This window comes from Pholis gunnellus, assembly GCF_910591455.1.
Source record: "Pholis gunnellus genome assembly, chromosome: 15".
Lineage (NCBI taxonomy): Eukaryota > Metazoa > Chordata > Actinopteri > Perciformes > Pholidae > Pholis > Pholis gunnellus.
The window spans coordinates 9,745,454-9,765,779 of NC_136542.1; the positions used below are offsets into that span (position 1 = coordinate 9,745,454).

The 20,326-nt window shown below is 41.1% G+C and overlaps 2 protein-coding genes across 2 annotated transcripts in view; both read left to right on the forward strand.

Moving 5' to 3' along the window:
* Window positions 1-1,986: 1,986 nt before the first annotated feature.
* Window positions 1,987-8,353, forward strand: nipal3 (NIPA like domain containing 3). The gene is made up of 11 exons (XM_079175105.1): window positions 1,987-2,170; window positions 2,481-2,549; window positions 2,927-3,098; window positions 3,276-3,335; window positions 3,668-3,813; window positions 4,794-4,890; window positions 5,062-5,197; window positions 5,938-6,026; window positions 6,151-6,214; window positions 6,544-6,638; window positions 6,958-8,353. The coding sequence occupies exons 1-11, from the start codon at window positions 2,147-2,149 to the stop codon at window positions 7,110-7,112; spliced, it is 1,107 nt and encodes a 368-aa protein (XP_079031231.1). The 5' UTR covers window positions 1,987-2,146; the 3' UTR covers window positions 7,113-8,353.
* A 901-nt stretch (window positions 8,354-9,254) lies between these two features.
* Window positions 9,255-20,326, forward strand: part of rcan3 (regulator of calcineurin 3) — a 35,719-nt gene continuing 24,647 nt past the window's right edge. Inside the window, exons 1-2 of the mRNA XM_079175298.1 lie at window positions 9,255-9,374; window positions 10,668-10,935. Coding sequence (XP_079031424.1) covers window positions 10,726-10,935 — 210 coding nt within the window. The 5' untranslated portion in view covers window positions 9,255-9,374; window positions 10,668-10,725. The remainder of the gene's footprint in view (window positions 9,375-10,667; window positions 10,936-20,326) is intronic.

Genomic DNA, 20,326 nt, shown 5'->3' on the forward strand with positions numbered 1-20,326 from the left:
ATGTAAAGCCTTACGCAAGGTGTTAATGCTATCATCTATTTATTAACTGAAAGGTGTATTCACCTTGAATAGCATTCGTACTTAGGTAATGCAGTGGAAAACAACATTAACCTGTTCAACTGCTGTTAACACGTTATGGAAGAAGCACACTGCCCCCCTGCCAAACCAAACGACGTGAGCTATAATCAATGTCTGTGTGATGAATATCTATGGCCCATAAAGCCACGTGTCATTACAACAAGTCGTGTAAAGGACATTTAACAAGCTCAGCAGTAAAGAGGGGAGTTGATGTCTGACTGACACACTGGCTTCCTCTGCATCAAATAATTGACTGTTGCTGTTGGCCAAAATATATTTCTGAGCTGCTGTTCTGACCAGACTTCCAACCCTCTCATGCCGCCTGGGAGAGGTCTGCTTACTGTCCCCAGAGACAAAACTAAACACGGAGAAGCAGCGTTCAGTTTGTGTGCACCACATACCTGGTACAGACTTGAGATCTGCTGCAACTCTCAGGTCTTTTAAATCAGAGCTTAATATTTTTTGGTTTGCCGCTGCTATTATGAAATTAATTGGGATTATTTTCTATATTTTTCACTGTACAGTTGCTGCACTGTCATTTGTAATAATCTATTTTATTCCATTTTAGCTTATCTCACTTTTTTAAAATCCTATTTATGTGTTTTTCATATTGCCTTGTGTTTCTTGTGTATTGTAGTTTTAATGGCTCTTATGTCTGTGTGTTGCCTTATTGTTGAAAAAAAAAGTAAAGTAAATAAACTCAATTTACAGAAGTATGCTTCTAAAAAATGCATTTATGAACTATGGATCTGTATACCGTGTATTATACAAGCAAGAAATAACTGCGATCCATTTAAAGGACATGCATAGGAGAGCCAACACATCACTTTTATATGAAGCATTCAGGTATTCACAATGCCAATCAAACTTCAAATGACAGCGGAACATTTGGACGCCTCGGCTTTGATTTGAGAACAATGGGACAAACTGACGGTACCCTCCCAGCTGTGGTCTTTTTACTCCCTCTAGTGGTTAGCAAATGAAATGTGAAGAACAAATGTTTCAGAGTTTGTGTCGAAAATCAAAAAGTTTTTGAAAAATTTCCCCTGATATCAAGTTAACGCCTGAGATTGGACAAATACAAATGTCATTATTCATTTGTAAGTTCAATTTTACCAAATAAAAAAGCAGTGACACATGAAAAACTTGCTCACGGTTGTTACCTCAGCCACTGCACTTTGTCATATGTCTTGCCAATATTGCATGTGGAATTAATGACTCATCAGTCATCCACATGATTGATGATATATTCTTTAACAATATGAATATGAACAAAAAGAGTTCCCTTATTAGCTAACACCCGTCATTGACCTACCTATGTTTTTCCACCGCTCCTGTTATAAAAACCCTGTTGCTGACGTACTGTATTGTTGCTGTACTGTGTCCCTTCAGGCTGCAATGACACAAAGAGAAGAGACTTATGATATGACGTGTGATGAGAGTCATTATTAAGTCATGCGTCATTATTAAGCGAAGTTTGGATATGTCCTAGATTTCTAGCTAATAGCACCATGGCAGTGTTTTAGATGAGACCCAATAATTTACATTAATATTGTCATTTTAATACTAATTAAATTGATCACTGTCGTCCTCCTCAGCAGTAAATGTTCTTGGATCAACACCAGCTCAATGTCAACCCTACTGTCCTCAAGTGGTACTGCAGACTGCCTGCAATAAACAATAGGAAACACATTCAACACTGAGGAATGGGTTAGGAAGTCAATTCATCATTTTAGTAATTGTATAGTATTATAAGCTATATGCTATGTATATATATATTTATATATAGGATCACATTTGTAAATAAAAACGCGTCACTCTCCACCGGCACGTGATTCGTGCGTAACTGCCGTGCGTCAAAGCGTAGCCTGAGACAGGTGGAATTAAAATCCGGAAGTGAGATGCTCCTCGTCCACAAAGATGGTGTCTTCCTCAGCGTAACGCCAGATAAAGAGTAAAATATGAGTGATAAAAACATACTGTCCCAGCGACCAGATGACATGTCTAGTAATTGAATTTCTGGCTCCTGCTGGTGATTAATAATAACTCGCCTCTGACGGAAAAGAGGATGAATATCAGCAGCTCCTACACGGTAAGACACAACAACACGGACGGTACTTTACTTTCTACGCGTCTGGTAATACTGGAGTTCAACTGTTTTATTTCCCGTAGCTGGAGTTGAAACACTTGATGTATTATGTATCTGAATTATGTGTCTTTTCACGTATAAAACATCCACATTGTCGCAAAACTTTGAAAATACCACGTAACGCTAGTACTTATAGATGCCGATGGAACGGAAATACATAATTTGAAATAATCTTTTTAGTATATAAAAGGTACAAATAAAAGATTTAACGTATGATTATATTATACAATAATAATCTGTATTTCTTCTTCAGGATAATCTCATTGGGACGCTGCTTGCTATTTTTGGAAATGTGCTTGTCAGCATCTCCTTATGTATTCAGGTACTGACCTCTGACCTCCTCAAGAACTTCCTTAAATGTGCTTATTTCCGTGCCTTCTATGCCATCCAAGCGCCCTGATATTAACAATGTCAAAGTTATTATAGTTCAGTGCCCTTTTATGTAAGTGCTCTGTGTCAACATCAGGGTCACCATGTAAACTTAACCCTTTGGCTGTTATACAGTGTTATAGAAACGTAAATGGCTAAAATAATATACAGTTATCCCTGTCATTCATTTTGTCCCTATTGCCCATCCTGTCTTTACATATAATGTACAATATCTATAATGCAAAAGTGTTTTTCCTCCTTTTGTTTGGTGCAAGCATACTTTGCATGTTTGCTTTGTTCATGCTAAGCACACATGCCTCTCACATGCAGAAATACAGCCATATGAAGTTAGCAGGAACCAAGGACCTGCGTGCCTTCTACCACACCAAGACCTGGTGGAGTGGTTTTGCACTGATATGTCTTGGGGAGGGAGCCAACTTTGTCTCCTATGCCTTCGCCCCCCTCGCTCTCATCTCGACTCTAAACGCCGTGTCTGTCCTTAGTGAGTATTTGTTTCCGAATATTTTGGAAGTAGATGTTAATGGATAAACGTCGATATGGTGATTATGAAAACAATCTCGCTGTAAATAGCCAGAGAAATGGAGTCTACAATGTGTATACATAACACTAGTTTTAAGTGAAATTTGCATTAACGCCTTGCTTTACTTTCTGTTTACAGCAAGCTCAATTTTGGGTTTTACTTTTCTGCGCGACAAATTGAAGCCAAAGGACTTTGCAAGTAAGTTGAGCGTACGTGTGAAACCGGAGACACTCCCATGGATTTATCGTGGAATTTGTGCCATTGTATGCAAATGTTAATCAAACTCCTGCCAAACTTGTCAAACATCATACTGCCCGCTCAGCTGCTACAGCACGACGTCTGAAATAACACAAGTGTGTTCATGTTCGGGCCATATTTATATATTTGTAACACCATTAAAAAGAAAAATAGTAAAAAAAAGTACTCTTTGTTTATTTCACTTTCTACTATATCATGTTCTACCAAATGTCCCAACGCATTTCCTAATTCACTGGAACTGACTGTAATTTGTATACTATCTGTTATTTCAGAGCGCTATGGGCTGTCCTTCCTGGGCTCTATTCTCACCATAGGTGGAATGTTCCTCTTTGTCGTATTTGGACCAAACTCTCATGAAAAACTCCAAGCAGAGAACATTGTGACTCACCTTGTCGGGTGGCCTGTTCTCTTGTATCTGGTGAGATATTTTTCTTTTACTGACAAAGTTCACAAGCACAAAGCTCAATAAATACACAGTTGGCTCAATTAGCCTCTGCCTTTTTTAAATTGACAAATAAAAACAATTGATTCAGGTGTAGCACCCAGATGTGAATGTTTAGACATATTGGAAAAAGTCTGTTTCTCCTATCACGTGAATCTCTCCTGCGTTTGGAATATGTGTTTCTTCACCTCGCATAATTGCAGCTTGTAATTGACACACAAGGGATTCTGTCAATGAACAAAGGCACTTGCACAAGTAGGCATGGGATGATCCTGCATGTCCAAAATAATTGTGATTCACAGTACTATCCTGATAATCATAAAAATATTCTTAAAACTCTTCTTTTCTCTTCTCTGCCATAATATCGAGCTAGTTCCATCCCTATGCACAAGCGAGTCATATTGGGTGGAATACCATTTATCAGTATGTGTCTTCTTTAATTGAGGTGCGACACTAAATAGTAGTTCTGTAACATTTAAAGCCATCTTACAGAGGTACGGGGAGGATAGATCGTCACTCCCTGAATTGCTGGTGGATCAGTTACAAACATTGCATCATTATTTACTTTTCAGAGGTCTCTATAAAAAGAGTAATAAACACAGTTGGCCAAACACTTGACAACTGCGTAAGTGAAGAGGAACAGTGGTTACAAATAGACCAACGTCAACACTGACTGAGAGACGCTTGGTGGGATATTTCCTTTTCACAACACCACAAGCTGCAGCAGTAGAAATTAACTTAAAATCTACCTCAACCTAAACTGAACATTAAGGAACATATGGTTTTCCAAAAACTTGTTTTGACCACAGCCAATTTCTCAGCCTTTATCGACCCGTGTCCTTATTCATCACACATATTGGTCTCAGGCTGTCATCTGGCAACGACTGCAGTGCTTCCTGTTTTTGTTTCTTTGATATTAATTTGGTGTTTATTATTGCTGTCGTCCTTATTGACAGCTCCTGGAGATCATCACGTTCTGCCTGCTTTTATACTTCTACAAACGGCGCAATGCTAACTACCTCGTTATTATTCTGTTGCTGGTCGCGCTACTGGGTGAGTGTCCGGCATTAAATACCGTCAATTTCATTCAATCTACATAGTACACGCTATTACCATACTTTATTATACATCACCACGGATTTGTAATGTTCAATAAGCACCTAAGCTCCTCTCGTTAGTTGTGTATTTAACTGTTTTTTTTTTTTTTTGTTCTTTGGTGTACAGGCTCGGTCACAGTCATCACGGTGAAGGCGGTGTCGGGCATGTTGGTTCTCTCCATCGAGGGCACCATGCAGCTGGACTACCCGATCTTCAGTGTCATGTTTGTGTGCATGGTGGCTTCAGTGGTCTTCCAGGCCGGGTAAGTGACGGGAACATGAAAGGAGAAGTATTTACTGATAAGTACGCTGCAGTACGCTGTAGTGGTCAATAGGTTGCGATGTTAAAGAAATACTTCACCCACAAAATGACCATAATGTATATCAAATACTCGCCCTGTGTTACCTTGAATTCTTGAAGGAAACTTTGTTTCCTCACATGCCTCCACGTTGAGCGGAGAATCAAAAAACGGAGAAAAGTAAATTGAAGTACCGGGGTCTGAATTTAACAGCAAAACTATAACAAAACCTCTGTTTACAAACTTCCACAACTTGTGCAGTATAATCCAAGGCTCGTTCATCCTGTCGTATTCTCAGTACTTTCCAAGAACATGCATCTTCGCTAAAACCTTACTATTTAAAACACTTCTGCCTAAACAGTCTCACGCTTGCACAGGCACGCTACTGTTTTAAATAGTTTAAAACAATTAAATCAAATATCACAGAGTACACAACCGGATAAATGAGACTTGGATTATACTGCACTAGTTGTGCGAGTCTGTAAGACTTTTCTCTGTTTTTTGAGTCGCTGTTCACAAAAAAACAAAGTGTTCTTCAAGAAATCAAGGTAACGCGTGATGAGTAATTTATATACAAATGGTCATTTAGTGGGAGAAGTATTCCCTTAAAGAATAACATTGGCTTGGAATTCTTTCAAGTTTATTTTATTTATTTTTTTAACTGTTGCTGTTTGCCATTTTTTGTGCGTGATGTCCTTTTTTAGATTTCTCTCCCAAGCTTGTAAGCTGTATGACTCCTCTATGGTTGCCGGTGTCAACTACATCCTGTCCACCGTCTTTGCCGTGATTGCTGGTGAGTTATGCGATTCTTAGCTGCTGATTTTCAGTTTTAACAAGTAGTTTTCAAATCGGGCCTGTTTGGACCTCTGCTACGCTCCTGTTGAGTCATTAAAGGTTTCTTCTGTTCTGGTTTTCAGGCGCTGTGTTTTACGTAGAGTTTAAGAATGAAGACGTTCTTCACATCTGCATGTTTTTGTTGGGGTGAGTGATTGTCCACTATAGGCCTCTCTGACAAAGACATTTTGGAGAAGCACGTGTGTAAATAATATCAGTTTTAAATTGTACTTAGCTACTCCTGTTTCAGGGTCCTGATGTCGTGCATGACTCACTATCACACAGGCTTTGCTTAATGACGGAGTCATCGTAAATGTTATTAGTAACACCTGTGCTGTGAGGAAGGCCTGTGACATTATTTTTAAATGCCATAGCCGAACAATAATACACTTAGAAGACAGAGATTTGATGGGAATATCCTATGTGTCGACTTACTGTGCATTGAAATATTGACACACATGTTGTGCTTTGTACAGATCTGCATTCTGTTTCCTTGGGGTCTTTCTCATCACCAAAAACAGGAAAAGGACCAAGACCTTTGAGCCTTATGTCACTATGGATATGGTTAATGGTTTGTATAAACTTTACATAAATACTGAAATTTGAATCTCTTGAGATGAAATGTTTTTTTTTACACATCTTATATAAAACAAAACAAAAAACTGTGGCATCAGCAGACAAGAAGTCAGCATCTCTCTAACAATGGCAGTTTACCCAAATGCATCTTTTAAGTTTTTGGCAACAGTTAGCTTTTGTTATAATTAGATTTGTTTCACCCTGCCTGGTCTACTTAAATATGAGGTCCATTTCAACTACACCCTTTTGCATCGTCATTTTTAACACACAGTTCCTTCCTTGAACCTTATCCTACCTGTTCTTTCCATCATCAGGTGTCCCGACTATTCACGACAAGGGCTTTTTTGTTCAGCCAGACACCAACGGGGCTTTCTCCTATGGGGCTCTGGTCAACAACGATGGAGCGGCTCCTGCGACTCTACCAGTCAAGCTGGAACAACCTCCAGTCCCCGACCTAAAAGAAGATTAAAGTATTTTTTCCTCTTTTTATCTATAAACAATATTCAAGGACCTTGAAAGACCAAGATGGTTTCTGTACTTTTTACAATTACACAACCTCCAGCTCAAAAGGGGTCCACTGGGTGTTTTACTTTCCGTACACTCCTCTCCACCCGCTTTCCTTTCTGAAATCTTCAAACCAAAACGTGACCTTGAGACGCGTTTTTATTATTTGAGAAGCTGTATTCATTCCAAAAATGAACGGAAGAAACCTGAAGCTGCTGGATGTTGTAGTGGATTCACAATGATAGGACAGCAGAGATGGTGTTGTGCCTTGGAGCTTCCACTACTTCTCGCTTCCATGACTGTTAAGCAATTTAATGCTCATTAATATTTGCATTAAGGAATCTGTTCTTCCATTTGAGGATTCTCCTCAAAGATCCTTCATGTCGCTCCAGACTTGCCAATGAACATTGTGACTTTAAATGTCTGCCTCCAACTCTCTTATATGAGCGGTTTTCACTCCACAATGTAGCCTCTTGTTCTTGGAATTGCATTGTCTTTCTACTTTTCCTGATGTGACCAAAAGTGGATGCAAATCTTCTAATTTATTGTAATGTATTTATTCATTTTCAAGTTAGCTTTTAGTGTGCCTTTTAAAAAGTAGCTTTACACTGGATGAATTACTGTACGGTTGTACATAGCCCAGGTAGGTGAGTGAAGCATCACTGTAGCAGTTATAAAATATGTCGGTACCTCTTGGAATAAAAATCTAAAGCCTTTGAAAGGAAAGGTGATAATAACACTTTGACTTAAATAGAGGGAAGTGAATGATGCATACATCTTGAAATAACTGATAAACTTGAAATGTGCACTATTGAGCATAAAATGGCGAATCTACTGCAAAAAAACATATTACTAAATTAATTTTTTGGCCAAAATAGTTAGTTTGTCCCTTTTTAACCTGATGCCTTGGAAGTTTCTGATGAAATGGATCTATGGTACAATGTTTTAGGTATGTGTTTTATGATCAAATTTGATCAAATACTCCATAATGAATGGATAGATGCATACATTGGATTCACTTCACAGCTACATATGTGGTAGTTCATTTCTACAGTGTTAATAAAGCAGAGAGTCTTACCTCAGTATTCAGTACAGTTATGTTATATCACCTGTGGTTTGTTGTTGTGTGTGTGTGTGTGTGCATATATCATCATTACATCACTGTGTAAACCAACTGAAGCCTATCTTATTAAAACTGCCAACTAATGAAACCTGAACTGATGCTGTAAGAGTCAAACTTCTTCCATTGTAAATGATGTGCAATCCTGTGTCATATACACTTAATGTCACCTATTTCTGGTGTATTTGTTTGGTCACAATTTGCAGAAAGGTGCACAGGGTTTGTGCCCGCGAGACATTTGGTGGTGAGATTTGGTGGTCAAACTGAAAAATTAAACTGACCACCAGAGTAAGGGCATGGCTTTTCTGTCCTATCTGCTTTGGTTGAAAAGAGCAAAAATTAAATGACCTTGCAAAGTGCTCTGAGGCCTAATCCCAATGTCCTCCCTAAAGCCTTAAACCCTGAACCCTCAAGGATTTACTGACGTCACCTGGTAAGTGGTTGAGTGTGATCCATTTACTTGTTTTTGTCAAAACAGCTTCAATGACAAAATCAATTATTTGATGAATACATATATAATCATCCTCTGATTTCACGTTTTTTTTTTGTTCCATCTTTAACCCTTAATGTTTCTGAGTAAATGTAATACGACAGGGTGAACACACGTGTGCCGCCCTCTTTGTTTACCTTTTTTGTTTACGTCTCCATGCGTCCACTGGTTACCCGCGTGTTTAACGTCACATTGCAATGATTTGTGGGTAATTCCCTTATGCAAAAAAAGTCTGCATCTCATGCTGATTTACGGAAAGGCTTCATAAAGGGCAAGAGGGCCCTTCAAAACACTCGACTATTTTGACAGTGGAAGTCAAATCTCCACATTTGGATTGGGCCGTAGTGTCACAGCAAAACGTCCCCTTCCTGCAGCCTCATTGGTCGCCGCGAGCCTCCGCCGGCGTTTCATTGGTCGCACTTGCGGGTGCTGACGCTGGAGCTAGGCTGCGTCAGATAGTGTCCAATAATCCAGTAATAACAAACAGCGACGCGTTTGACATCAGTCTCAAACAAACACCAGTGTAGCTTCTGTCTGTTTGACAAAGTCACCTGTAGACCCTGTGTTTGGTCCACTTGCAATGGGTCGTTTCGGCCGCTTTCACTGACACTAGTGGGGTGAGTAATACAGACACGAATGTTCGCATTTGAACCAGTCAGAAATTAAACGGTAACTTCATCCGCTAGCGTGCAACCACGAATCTGTGCTAACTTCCCCTCTTTATTTGAGTTTAAAACAGCATTTGGCATCGGAAACACCGTGTTTTCACGAGGGGGACGCGTGCAGCAATTTTGCACGAGCGGTTTCCGTGATCTTAAGGGGTTTCCTCGGAGCGCACGCGATGCAAATGTTGATGTCACGACCCTGTACGGCGGCCGTTTAATTAAACACTGTGGACGTCATTACCTTCGCGTGCGCTTTAGCACGTCACTCTACAGGGATAGAATGACACGCGATGCAGTTTTGGTTTATAATCAATATGCATGTCGTATTTCCACTAATTTATTTGACATAGTCAGGTTTGTGATTAAACTATTAAAGAAACCTTCATTCATGTTAAATGTCCCACTAGATGGCACTCTATCGACAGTACAATGTTTGAAGTTGCACGCTAGGGTCAGACATTTTCTTCATCATAACCCTTTTCTTTTCTTTTTTTACAATCATTGTTATTCCACTTGGCGCTTCCTTTTTTGATCTGTAAACCAATGCCGAACAACCAATTAGTTGACAGAAATCAACCACATAAAGTTCTTTTTTTAACTGCTTCCAGCCTTTTAAATGTGAATATGAACGGCCTTTTTTAGCCTTCTATGATAGTGAACGGATTCTCTTTGAATTTTTGGCTGTTGGTTTGACAAAACAAGCAATTACAATTCACCACCATGGGTTTCACATGTTTCACTATCTTTTATAATCATTTCTTGCAGCCCTAATACGAATACAGTACCTCAAGGCATCATTGAAAGATGGTTCTCTAAACCATTTGGATGAGGAGAAAGTGGTAGATGTTCTCATAGTCACCAGTGATTGCTCAAATATACTGCAATCAAACCATAATCTGACAGAATATTTGAATCAGGAATACTGACCTACAAGTAGATGTCAACATGAAACCAATTTCCTCTCTGTGTTCTATGAATTTATTTTTTGTTTGGCACATCTTTTGTCCTGTCCATCTTTCTCTCTTCTCTCCATCTTCAAGTGTCACTCCGTCCTTCATCTTCCTTCTTTTCCCTCTTTTATCTATCCCACAACCACAGTGTGGTATCATCACTGACACTTAAGTGCAGCCCTGTAATCTTCCCTCACCAGTGTCTCACTACCTCATTCTCTGTGCTCAACATCCAGCCAGTGTATTCACCAATTACCTCCCAACTTCCAATCTCTTAACCTCCCTTTCTCCTTAGTTCCCAGCCTCTGTGGTCCCCACCTGCCTGTCAGCTGACTTCCCGAAAGCCCCCCAACATGCTGCGAGGGAGCTCCAAGGCGTGGAGCAACGGCTCAGAGGCCTACAGCAGTGATCCTGAGGAGGACGAGGAGGAGGAAGAGGACATGGTGTTTGGGGAGACCGATCAGGACGGCGTGGCGGAGGAGATGATGGATCTCAGCGACCTCCCCTCGTCGCTCTTTGCATGCAGCGTCCACGAAGCGGTGTTCGAAGAGGACGCACACAGGGTGAGATGGAGCAAACTCACTTTCTGGGTCAAAATTTGGTGGTGTGTGTGTGTGTGTGTGTGCGGGTTGGTGCGTCAGTCTGTGCATGTTTGAGTCATCATGCTGAATGTGTCAGCGCGTTCGAGATTCAAAGACCAGCAACACAAGCATGATGTCATCCACAGCTTTCGCTCCTGTCACAAACTCAAGCTGCGCTGCTGATTGCTCAACCGCAATGGCACACACACACACACACACACACACACAGATATACACACCTGATGCTGTTTTTCTTTTTGCCAATAAACATTAATGCAGGCCAGCGGATTACAATATGAATCATGAGCCATACTCAGCCTTAATCTATCTGCCTGTGCATATCATTCGATCGTGCAGCGTGTTATTCACGCCCACTCATACTCGTAGACGTGGCGACAGGCCTCACGCGAAAGCCCACATACAGTACAGACATGTTAGGTTCGTACCCATGCACACACTTGCTGTATATATTCTGTTCAGGCCTCTCTGGGATGTGTCGGGTCCCGCCGTCAGAGCTTTATCAGACTCCTCGGAGCGGGAACACTTGGGATCACTGGATCCAGTTTTCTGGAGGAGGATACGGAGCAAATACTTTCAATGTTCTGCCCCTCTTAATCCAATTATGCTGTCCTACCATCCCTCCATCCACCCAGCTGGCATGCCTCCCTCTCTTTAAGTCTCCCAGCCTTTCATTCTCTGTCAAGTCCATCCATCTCACCTCTAGAAGCTCTCTTTTCCACGACATGCCTCTCTCCTCTTTCTGATCACTTGTTACCTTTCTTCCTTTGATATCGCCCTCCTGTCTCTCTCCTGAGCGTTCTTTATTTATCCTCTATGTATATGAATGCAAAGCGAGAGAGGCTAAATCTGGCGCATACGCAAAATCCCTTTAAATGAATCACTCCTTGCTTTGTGAGTCCTCCGTTTGTGCACCCACTGCTCCTAGCGATGGGAGTCTGCCGCCTCCCCTCCCCTTTCCGCTTTGCCTCCTCGCTTCATTACGATTCACACTCCACGCTTTTAAGTGGAAATGCCACCCACGCACCCTTCAGTCGGAGCATGTCAATAGATTGTTCTCCATATGGTTCAATTAAATGAGCCACACTAAAAATAGAACTTTTGACATTTATTTAAACTTTCAAGATGAGGACAGGAAGGGATGAGGTATGAAACTGAAAAAACAGGCCGCTGGTGATATTTTGAAAGCACAAACGGCTACTTTATGAGGCTGTTTTTGGCTTGTAGCAGTGCTGTTTGTCTCTGCACACACACACACACACACACACACACACACACACACACACACACACACACACACACACACACACACACACACACACACACACACACACACACACACACACACACAACTTATTCTAAAATTGCATAATGTCTACATTTTTCTAACTGCTAAAAACGTGACATCTTTAATATCCTCAGTATAGAACGGGAACATGGCAACCTACATATTTGTGTCTCCCTCCCAACAACGACATTACCTTCTGTTTCTGTTGCATGCAGGAGGATGGGCTGCTTCTGTAATCACACTGTGCTCTTTGAGTGAGAGAGAGAGAGACAGAGAGAGAGCGAGAGAGAGAGAGAGAGAGAGCCCCCATATTTGATAAGAAGCTCTTAGCAGGCTGTAAAAGCCTTTCCCTTCTTCTGCATTAGGGAAAAGACAGTAAAACCTAGTGGCACACTTTCTCTTTTATCTGCAGTATTTTGCTCCCCTGACCGGCTTTTATGTAGAATGTAGAGACGCCTTAAAAAGTTTTGACTGTTTTTTTTTAGGAAGTTCAGCTCAGGTCTGGTCTGGTCAGATCAGCCCACCTCTCCACCGAAATGATTGGGTTTATTATTCTTTTACTCGTTAAAATTCTTATGATTAAATGAGAGCTGTGCAACCACATTTAATGATCTGAATAATCTCTCACATAGCTTTAATCATCGGTCTCTCTCTCAATTTGAAACATCAAATAGGAAGGCTGTTATTTTTAATTGACCTTGTGTCATTATTATAGAGAAATGCAACTTGTAAGTTAAGTCTGGTGGCACACGTTTTTTATTTTAATGCTGAAACTAACTGTCTAATAACACCTCAGACAACGATGGAAATAAGTCCAGGACGTCATGTGTCGTATTTAAGTCATTACTAGAAAGTTGTCATTAACTAAACCAACCAAAAAGGAAAACTTCACCTCCCTAAATCAAATCACGCCGAAGCTGTTCCGGGTCATTCCAGATTTGACTCGGATTACGCTGAGTCACTTATACCTCTCATTAGCTTCCCTTTCTTCGGTTCTAGTTGTGGCCCGAGGGACGATGGACTACATTAAGCGTGTGAATTCAATTAACAGCATTGCATAGAGTGAGCACAGCTGCAGCCAGCGTGGCTTCTAATTCTGACATGATGCATTATCTATAAAAGTGCATAAAAGTGTGTAGTCGAAGGAGTGACGGAGATGGAGACAGAGGTGTGCGCGGGTAAAGTAACGAGGCAAAGTGGTTTCTGCGCTTGTCGAGGGAAAGGTCAGAGAAGCCATTATAAGTCGTCCTTCACAGCACCCAGCGTACACCAGACCTAATCAGCACAGAGCAAAGCTTTCATCGCCGCTACCGCTGCTGTCAGACTGGGCTCTCCTCAATCTGTAACAGTGCAATTAGCACATGAATAATGTGGATATTGGATTTGCATATGCAGGGTGGCCCAGAAACATGACTCCAACTGAGTTTTACCCTATGGAAGTAAAGTGACAATATTTGCCTTCTTACTTAATAAAGTGAAATAAAGTTGACATACTAACGGCATTGACACTGACGGTTAAACAATAGGGCTTTGTCTGATACCTCATTTGGCAAATATTGATCGGCATTCTTTAATATACTCCCCTTGTTAGAGCATTAGCTGCATGTACTCTTTTTATTATCGCTGTTTTGGGATTTTTGATTTGTAATTTGTTACCTGTTTTTTGTCTGTGTGATTTGTCTAACAGCTGTCTGAGGCTAAAGTCGTTGTAGCTGTTAACTTACTGTTGGACTAGCCGTTATGTATTTCACTCTTTTTACTTTTACTCTTGAGGGCTTTGTGTCTTTACCGGATGAGTTACCGCGTCGTACCTCACGTGTGGATTTCATGTCGATCTTTTGCTGATGATACATTTTGTTCCTTCTTGATACTGTGAATACAGTTTTCTTACCACCACAGTGATTAAAACTGTGGTCTATCTATTGTTTAATTGTATCTTCTATTTTACTGATTTGTAATCGCTATGATTGAGTTTCAAATCCTTGTCCTATTTAACAGCAACACCCCCCCCCCCCCCCCCCACACACACACACACACACACACACACACACACACACACACACACACACACTCATTACTGTAGATAATACGCAGCACACTCTTTTCAAATTTCCACTGGGGACTAGTTCTTGGTGGGAAATCATTTTCTATGGTTTATCCACAGTCGCGAAAAAATATAATATGATATAATTTTTCAAAGCTTGAAGCACCACAAATATAATTCCATTTACTTCCATTGTATCGGGCTGTAGGTAGAAAACTCATGGACGTATGTCGTATATAAGCACATTAAAACAAAACGTATGCAGGATCCACTAGATAGAGTACGTGAAAGGTTGAACCGCTTCGTTGGACACTTCAGTCCAACATGTTTGATGGCGTGACTCATATATATCGGACCATAGCGTAAGACCCCAGAGCAAAGTGGAGCTATGAAACACACCAGGGACTAAAGATAGCGTGATGGAGGATGTGAAAAGCGAGATGTAAAGTGAACGCAAGCGTGTGTGAACGCAAGAGTGTGTGTGTGTTATCAGGTGCACGCACAACAGACCGTACAGTCAGCGTGCGTGCGTGCGCGCGCTACTGATAATGTTTGCATGTGTCAGACTATACGGTCTATTTTTGGGCGTATCGGCCCCGGGGGGGTGAACTTGAGGCAGCGGGTGCTCGGCAGGCTGAAGGTCAGACATGATGCAGTGCAGAGTGAGTGAGTGAGTGAGTGAGTGAGTGAGTGAGGCCTAAATATCATTCTGGTACACTGACCGGGGAGGTCTCACCGACCCGGTGTGCTTGTTTCGCCTTTATTCATCAAACAGAAGAAGGCAATTTAAGTCAAGCAGACAACAATGGAAAGCAGTTTGGTTGAATTGAGCTGTTGCGGCACTCAGGGTGGGAACGTATTTTGCACGTTTGACAAGATGACAGTGTTTTCTTTTGCTATGACGGTTTTCCCTTTTGTCTGTGTTAAACTACAATGCTCCGTGCATTTTGATGAGTATCTCAAGTGGAAGTCAGCTACGAGGTTTTCCAGTCAAACGTGAGCCAAGCTAACACTGTGTCGCGTTTGTGCGACAAAATACCTGCAATATCTGTTACGCTAATTAATATGTTTGCATAAAATTGTTGACGCATCAAAGATCTTTGTGCCTGTGCAGAAGTGCTGTAAGATCAACAGGGAAGTGATAAGTCTGTGAGGTAAATGATGAAGGCCCTGCACACCCGTGGTGAACCCACACAGGGGATTTTGGATGATGAGGTCTTTTCTCAGGACTGTATGGGGTTTGTACAGACTGTGCTTAATCGACCTCTTGCTCATTTTCCTGTTTTTATCGGTTAGGATGGAACAAATTGCACCTTTTTAATAATCCGGCGTGCTCTAGACACAACCGGCCAAGTGCCGGCTAGAGCGAGTCAGCCCGGCAGTCTTGCATTGACATCACAGAGCCGTCATTAATGTTATTAGTAACACCCGGCTCCCCGTGCTGTGACGAGTCAAAGGGCTGTGTCTGAAACCACTCCCTTGTCCACCCATTCATTATTCTCATACACATAGTTATTACTCTTATGTGGTGAGCTGCGTATTGAGATTTTGGACGCACAACGGTAATTTCTGCATCTGCAGTACGTGGAGCTTTGTGGTAATGTTTGCGTGGACGCTATACTTTTCTTTAGCGGGTATCTTTTTAAAGTCAATGGGTAGTGATTTCAGGCTTATAGGCCCTTTTCACAGCAGCCGTTTGGATTAGATTGGTAAATGCAGGTGTAATGAATAACATTAATTACGGCCCTGTTGCATTTAGCTGGGCTGGGGCTGTGCTATTGTGCATTCTGGCTCGCTGGTTGTGACACACTCAATAGAACAGGACCATAATTACATTGATCAGTCACATCTGTGTTTACCCTGCTATATGACGGGACAAAATGGCTGCTGGGAAAAGGGCCTATTTTCATAAGTTCATGGAGTCATGTTCCCTCACGTCATTCATAATTCACCTTCAGCCTGGGCGGAGGTCTAATCAGCCAGAGCACCTGTGTGCCTATGTCTTTAAAAGTGGTGTAATACGCGGTTCACGCACTATAGTTTGAACTGCTCGGAGCAGCAGAGTGGGAAAGACTTCACGTCAGCCTCCAACTGATAATTCCAAGTGGATATCTCCCACCTGGTAGAAAAAGAACTAGAGACACGTCAACAGACTAATTCATTGATGAACACCGTTAGATAACATAATGGAGTAAGCTAATTGGAATGGAATTATACACTATTTGTTTATACCTGGTTCTGTTCTATCACATACAGTAGCTGATGTCAAATTCAAAAGAAAGGGAAAGGTGATGAGTCGATAAGCCAATTGAAAATATTCCCAATGATTTTTTTCAACCCATCCATTTTTTCAGCTATTTTCTGACATTTTACCAACAGCTGTTGGCCGTCACTTTCCCGGCTTCTTTCTCTAATAGCTGTTCAGCTCCTATTTTCTTTTTTTTCAAGAGGAATTTACAGCTTCCCCACAAGAACCTACTTTTTATTTTTAAGCTTTCTTAGTTGCTCTTCCGCATTTTCTTCAAAGAGGCTGTTTCCGTGTTTTTTTGTTGTCGTTTTTTGTGTTTGTACTTGGGGAGACATAGAGTAACATTTAAAATATCTCTTAGACACAATGGGATTTAATTACCTCGTCATTTAGAAAAATCCAAAGTCTATTATGTCATATTGTACTTTCTCAACCTCAAACATATCCACATCTATTTAAAGATCCTTCTACCCTCATCATGATAAAATAGTTTGATTCCATAGTTCCTTCTTGTATACTATGATACTCATACAGTACCACTCCCACACCTTCAGCGTTAGAGCTTCAGGGAAATAGATTTCTCCTCTTTGATGTGTGATTACGATTGGTTTTGTGTTGCTTTGATAAAAAGACTCATCTTACCCGCCCTCTCCTACTACACAGGGGCTGACTATAAGACGTAGCATGCGCCGTAAGCTGCTGTGTTTTTTTGTTCATAGTCGTGCTCCTGTGAGTCTATTTAAATCCAGATTATTTTCTGGTTCAATCAGTCTAAAAAAAGAAATGTTCTGTGGGCGTTTTCAAGAATAGCAGTTCACAATACAACAACAGAACATGATCTCTTATTTGACTGAAGTATAAATGGACCCACATTGAATTGGGGCGTTAACTGCAATCGGTCCATGAAATAGAAAATGTTCTGCAGATAATTGCTTTTAGGCACGAGTGTGTAAAATGAGGAGCTGAAATAAACCCACGGGCAACAGGAAGTGTGGTTGATCTGATCGTGAGGATTTAAGAGAACCATCCATTTTTGTCTGTCTGTACTTTAAAGATATGTTTTTAAAACAATATGGACGTTGTTTTTTTTTATCTTTAGAGAGTCTGTTGGACTGTGTTGCACGTCTGAAAGTGGTTACTTGTGAAAAGAGACGTTTTACTTCACTGTAGCTCCAGTTTGGCTTGAATCCTCCCTTTTTTCCCTTTTCTTTTACCTTCCTGTTTACTTACAGAGCTTTGTTGACGTTTCAATGTTGTGCGGCTCCTGAGTCTGTAGAGCCTCTTCCCTCCTTATTTATGAGGAGAGAGACCGCTTTCCAAATCAATTTCTGCCGGTTGTCATTTACAGAAAAGGACTATTGACAAGCCTGTTGTTGATTATTTATTTATTTTTCTCTGCACTTGTCTTTCGCTGTTGTTACTTTGCTGGAAAAATGAAATACAATCGTGTATGTGGCTCGCCCCAATTCAATTTAGTTTTCTTCGGTTCTTGTTTGTTCCTGTTTTTCTTTAGATCTTTCATCTGTTCATTTCTCCCCCGAGTGCATTTTCTCCATGTCACTTCAGTTCACCTTTGTGTGCGTCTCACTTTCTTTGCCTATCACTGTCTCTGTCATGTTGCCTATTAGATGACCTGTACCGAAGTTATTGGCGTCTGGGGGCCTGTGTGGCGACCTGTCCCCCTGTGATTTGTACAGTTTGAACATCTGTTGCCCTGGTGGCTGGTGGGTTGTCTGAAAAAGATATGGATTGCTTATGAATCATCCTTTTAAAGGTTGCATCCTTACACTAATTGTTCTCATACATGTTTTTTTAAATGTAACTTAAAATTAGTGAAAGAAGAAGCTCTCCCTATCCTGTCTATCGTGTCTCTATTTTTTTTTTGTTGCCTGCATCAGGAAATAGCACCCACTTCTTCTCAGAGCACGGTGTTGTGTCCGAAGTTCTTTTTCCCCCCCTTTCTGTTGTGTCTGCTATTCAGTGTGGCGATGCCTGCATGCGGGTCAGAGAGTCTACGCAATCCAATCCAAAGATTTGACCTGATTTCAAAGCAAAGCAATCAGTGGAACCATCGGCACGTGTCGCTCTGTGCTTCATCGTTCATCCCCCTCCTCTGTGTCTGTCCCGCTCACACAGCTCATCTCTCCAGCTCCTAAGCTGCTGGACTGGGTTAAAGCATTGAACAGCTGCTGGTGTCCCACCAGATGTGGGCTGTGAACCACAAACATACTATGCTGTCATCTCCCGTGTATGGACAGTGTTTGTGATGCTGTTTGTAAAAGCACGCTGTACATAAAGCGGCTTTTGTTATTGTTGTTTATTTACTTATTTAAATATGTGCGACTACATATTAGACTTGTTCCAGTACCAACACCACAATTGGAAGTGCCTCTGGTGCAGCCTAAAATGCTGGATTGCATATCGGTGAGTACGCGAGTCTATGCACTCATCCGATATCACGTTATCATATCATTTATAAGCTCATTTTCTCTACACAGCAACAACGACACGTCACTCATTACCCAATCTGAACATCCTGGCCGATCGGTGCTGCACATGTGCAAACTAGTACTAACACACACTCTGGTGCACCCTATTTTTTCTCTTCCACATTGTGAACAACAACTCCGTGTTTTGAAATTAGAAGGAGGACTAGTTAATGTAGCTGTTAGGTGGGCTTCACACTCCTGCTTGGCAAAATACGAAGGTTACATTATGATGCGTTCAGGCTCCATTCGGTAAAAATGGTTATTGGTTATTACTCTGCCTCTGATTGGCTCTGACTCTGATGTTCTCCTTCGCGGAATGCGGATGGAGAAAAAATTAAATGTTTGAAATCTTACCCAGTTTTCCAACTCGAGCAACATCAGAACCTTAAAACATACCAGTAATTCAAAATAAAGAGAACTTTTCAATGTTTTTGTTAAATTGCTGCTGTGCCCATATACACCTGTGCATTCACCTCCTACGATACATTGAGTTTTCTTATTGACCAGCGCATCGCTATTCCAAAACAAACACCTTCCTCTTTGTATGAGGTTATTGTCGTAAACATTCATAAAACGCCTTTGAATACTTTGAACAGAATTTCAATGAAACTCATAAAAAGCACCTCCATGTTCCTGATGGAGTACAAAAGTTCAACATGCTTTTATTCTCATGGCAACTAGTATTTCCCTATTATCCTAAATATTCATTTATTCACATTTAAGACCGGGAGGAGAACGTTAGATATTATTTATTAAGAGATGGATACTCTGCGTATCTCCTTCATTAGGACTCTGAGGGTGGAGTCTGATCAGAATGACATCGGAGCGGCAACATAAGCAAACCAAAAACTGTCATCAGATTTGAAATAAAATGTTGCTAAATCCTGATTGGTGCTCAGAAGTACATGACGTCACCTTTTTGCACCTGAGCCCTGCCCACTTTACACTAGTGAAAAGAGCACAAGGGACAGACGAAACGACTGAAATAACTAAAACTGTTCTAACTTTGGAAAAGAGCAACCTTGTGATAATGTAGGCTGAAGGTTTTTTTTTTCATGTATTGGACGTTCTACCTGTACAGCTGCATCTGCACATTTCCCGTGACAAACATGCTCATTTCTTGTTAATTAGGAGAAGAGAAGTTACAGTCAGAGTTGTCTGTCACTGTTGATTGAGGCTTGATTGCCAGACGTCGTGTCAAACTTATGTCAACATTTTGTTTTTCATCCAAATCACTAAACGCTGCAGCAGCCACATTCTCTCTCTCACGTGTCATCATCCTGTCA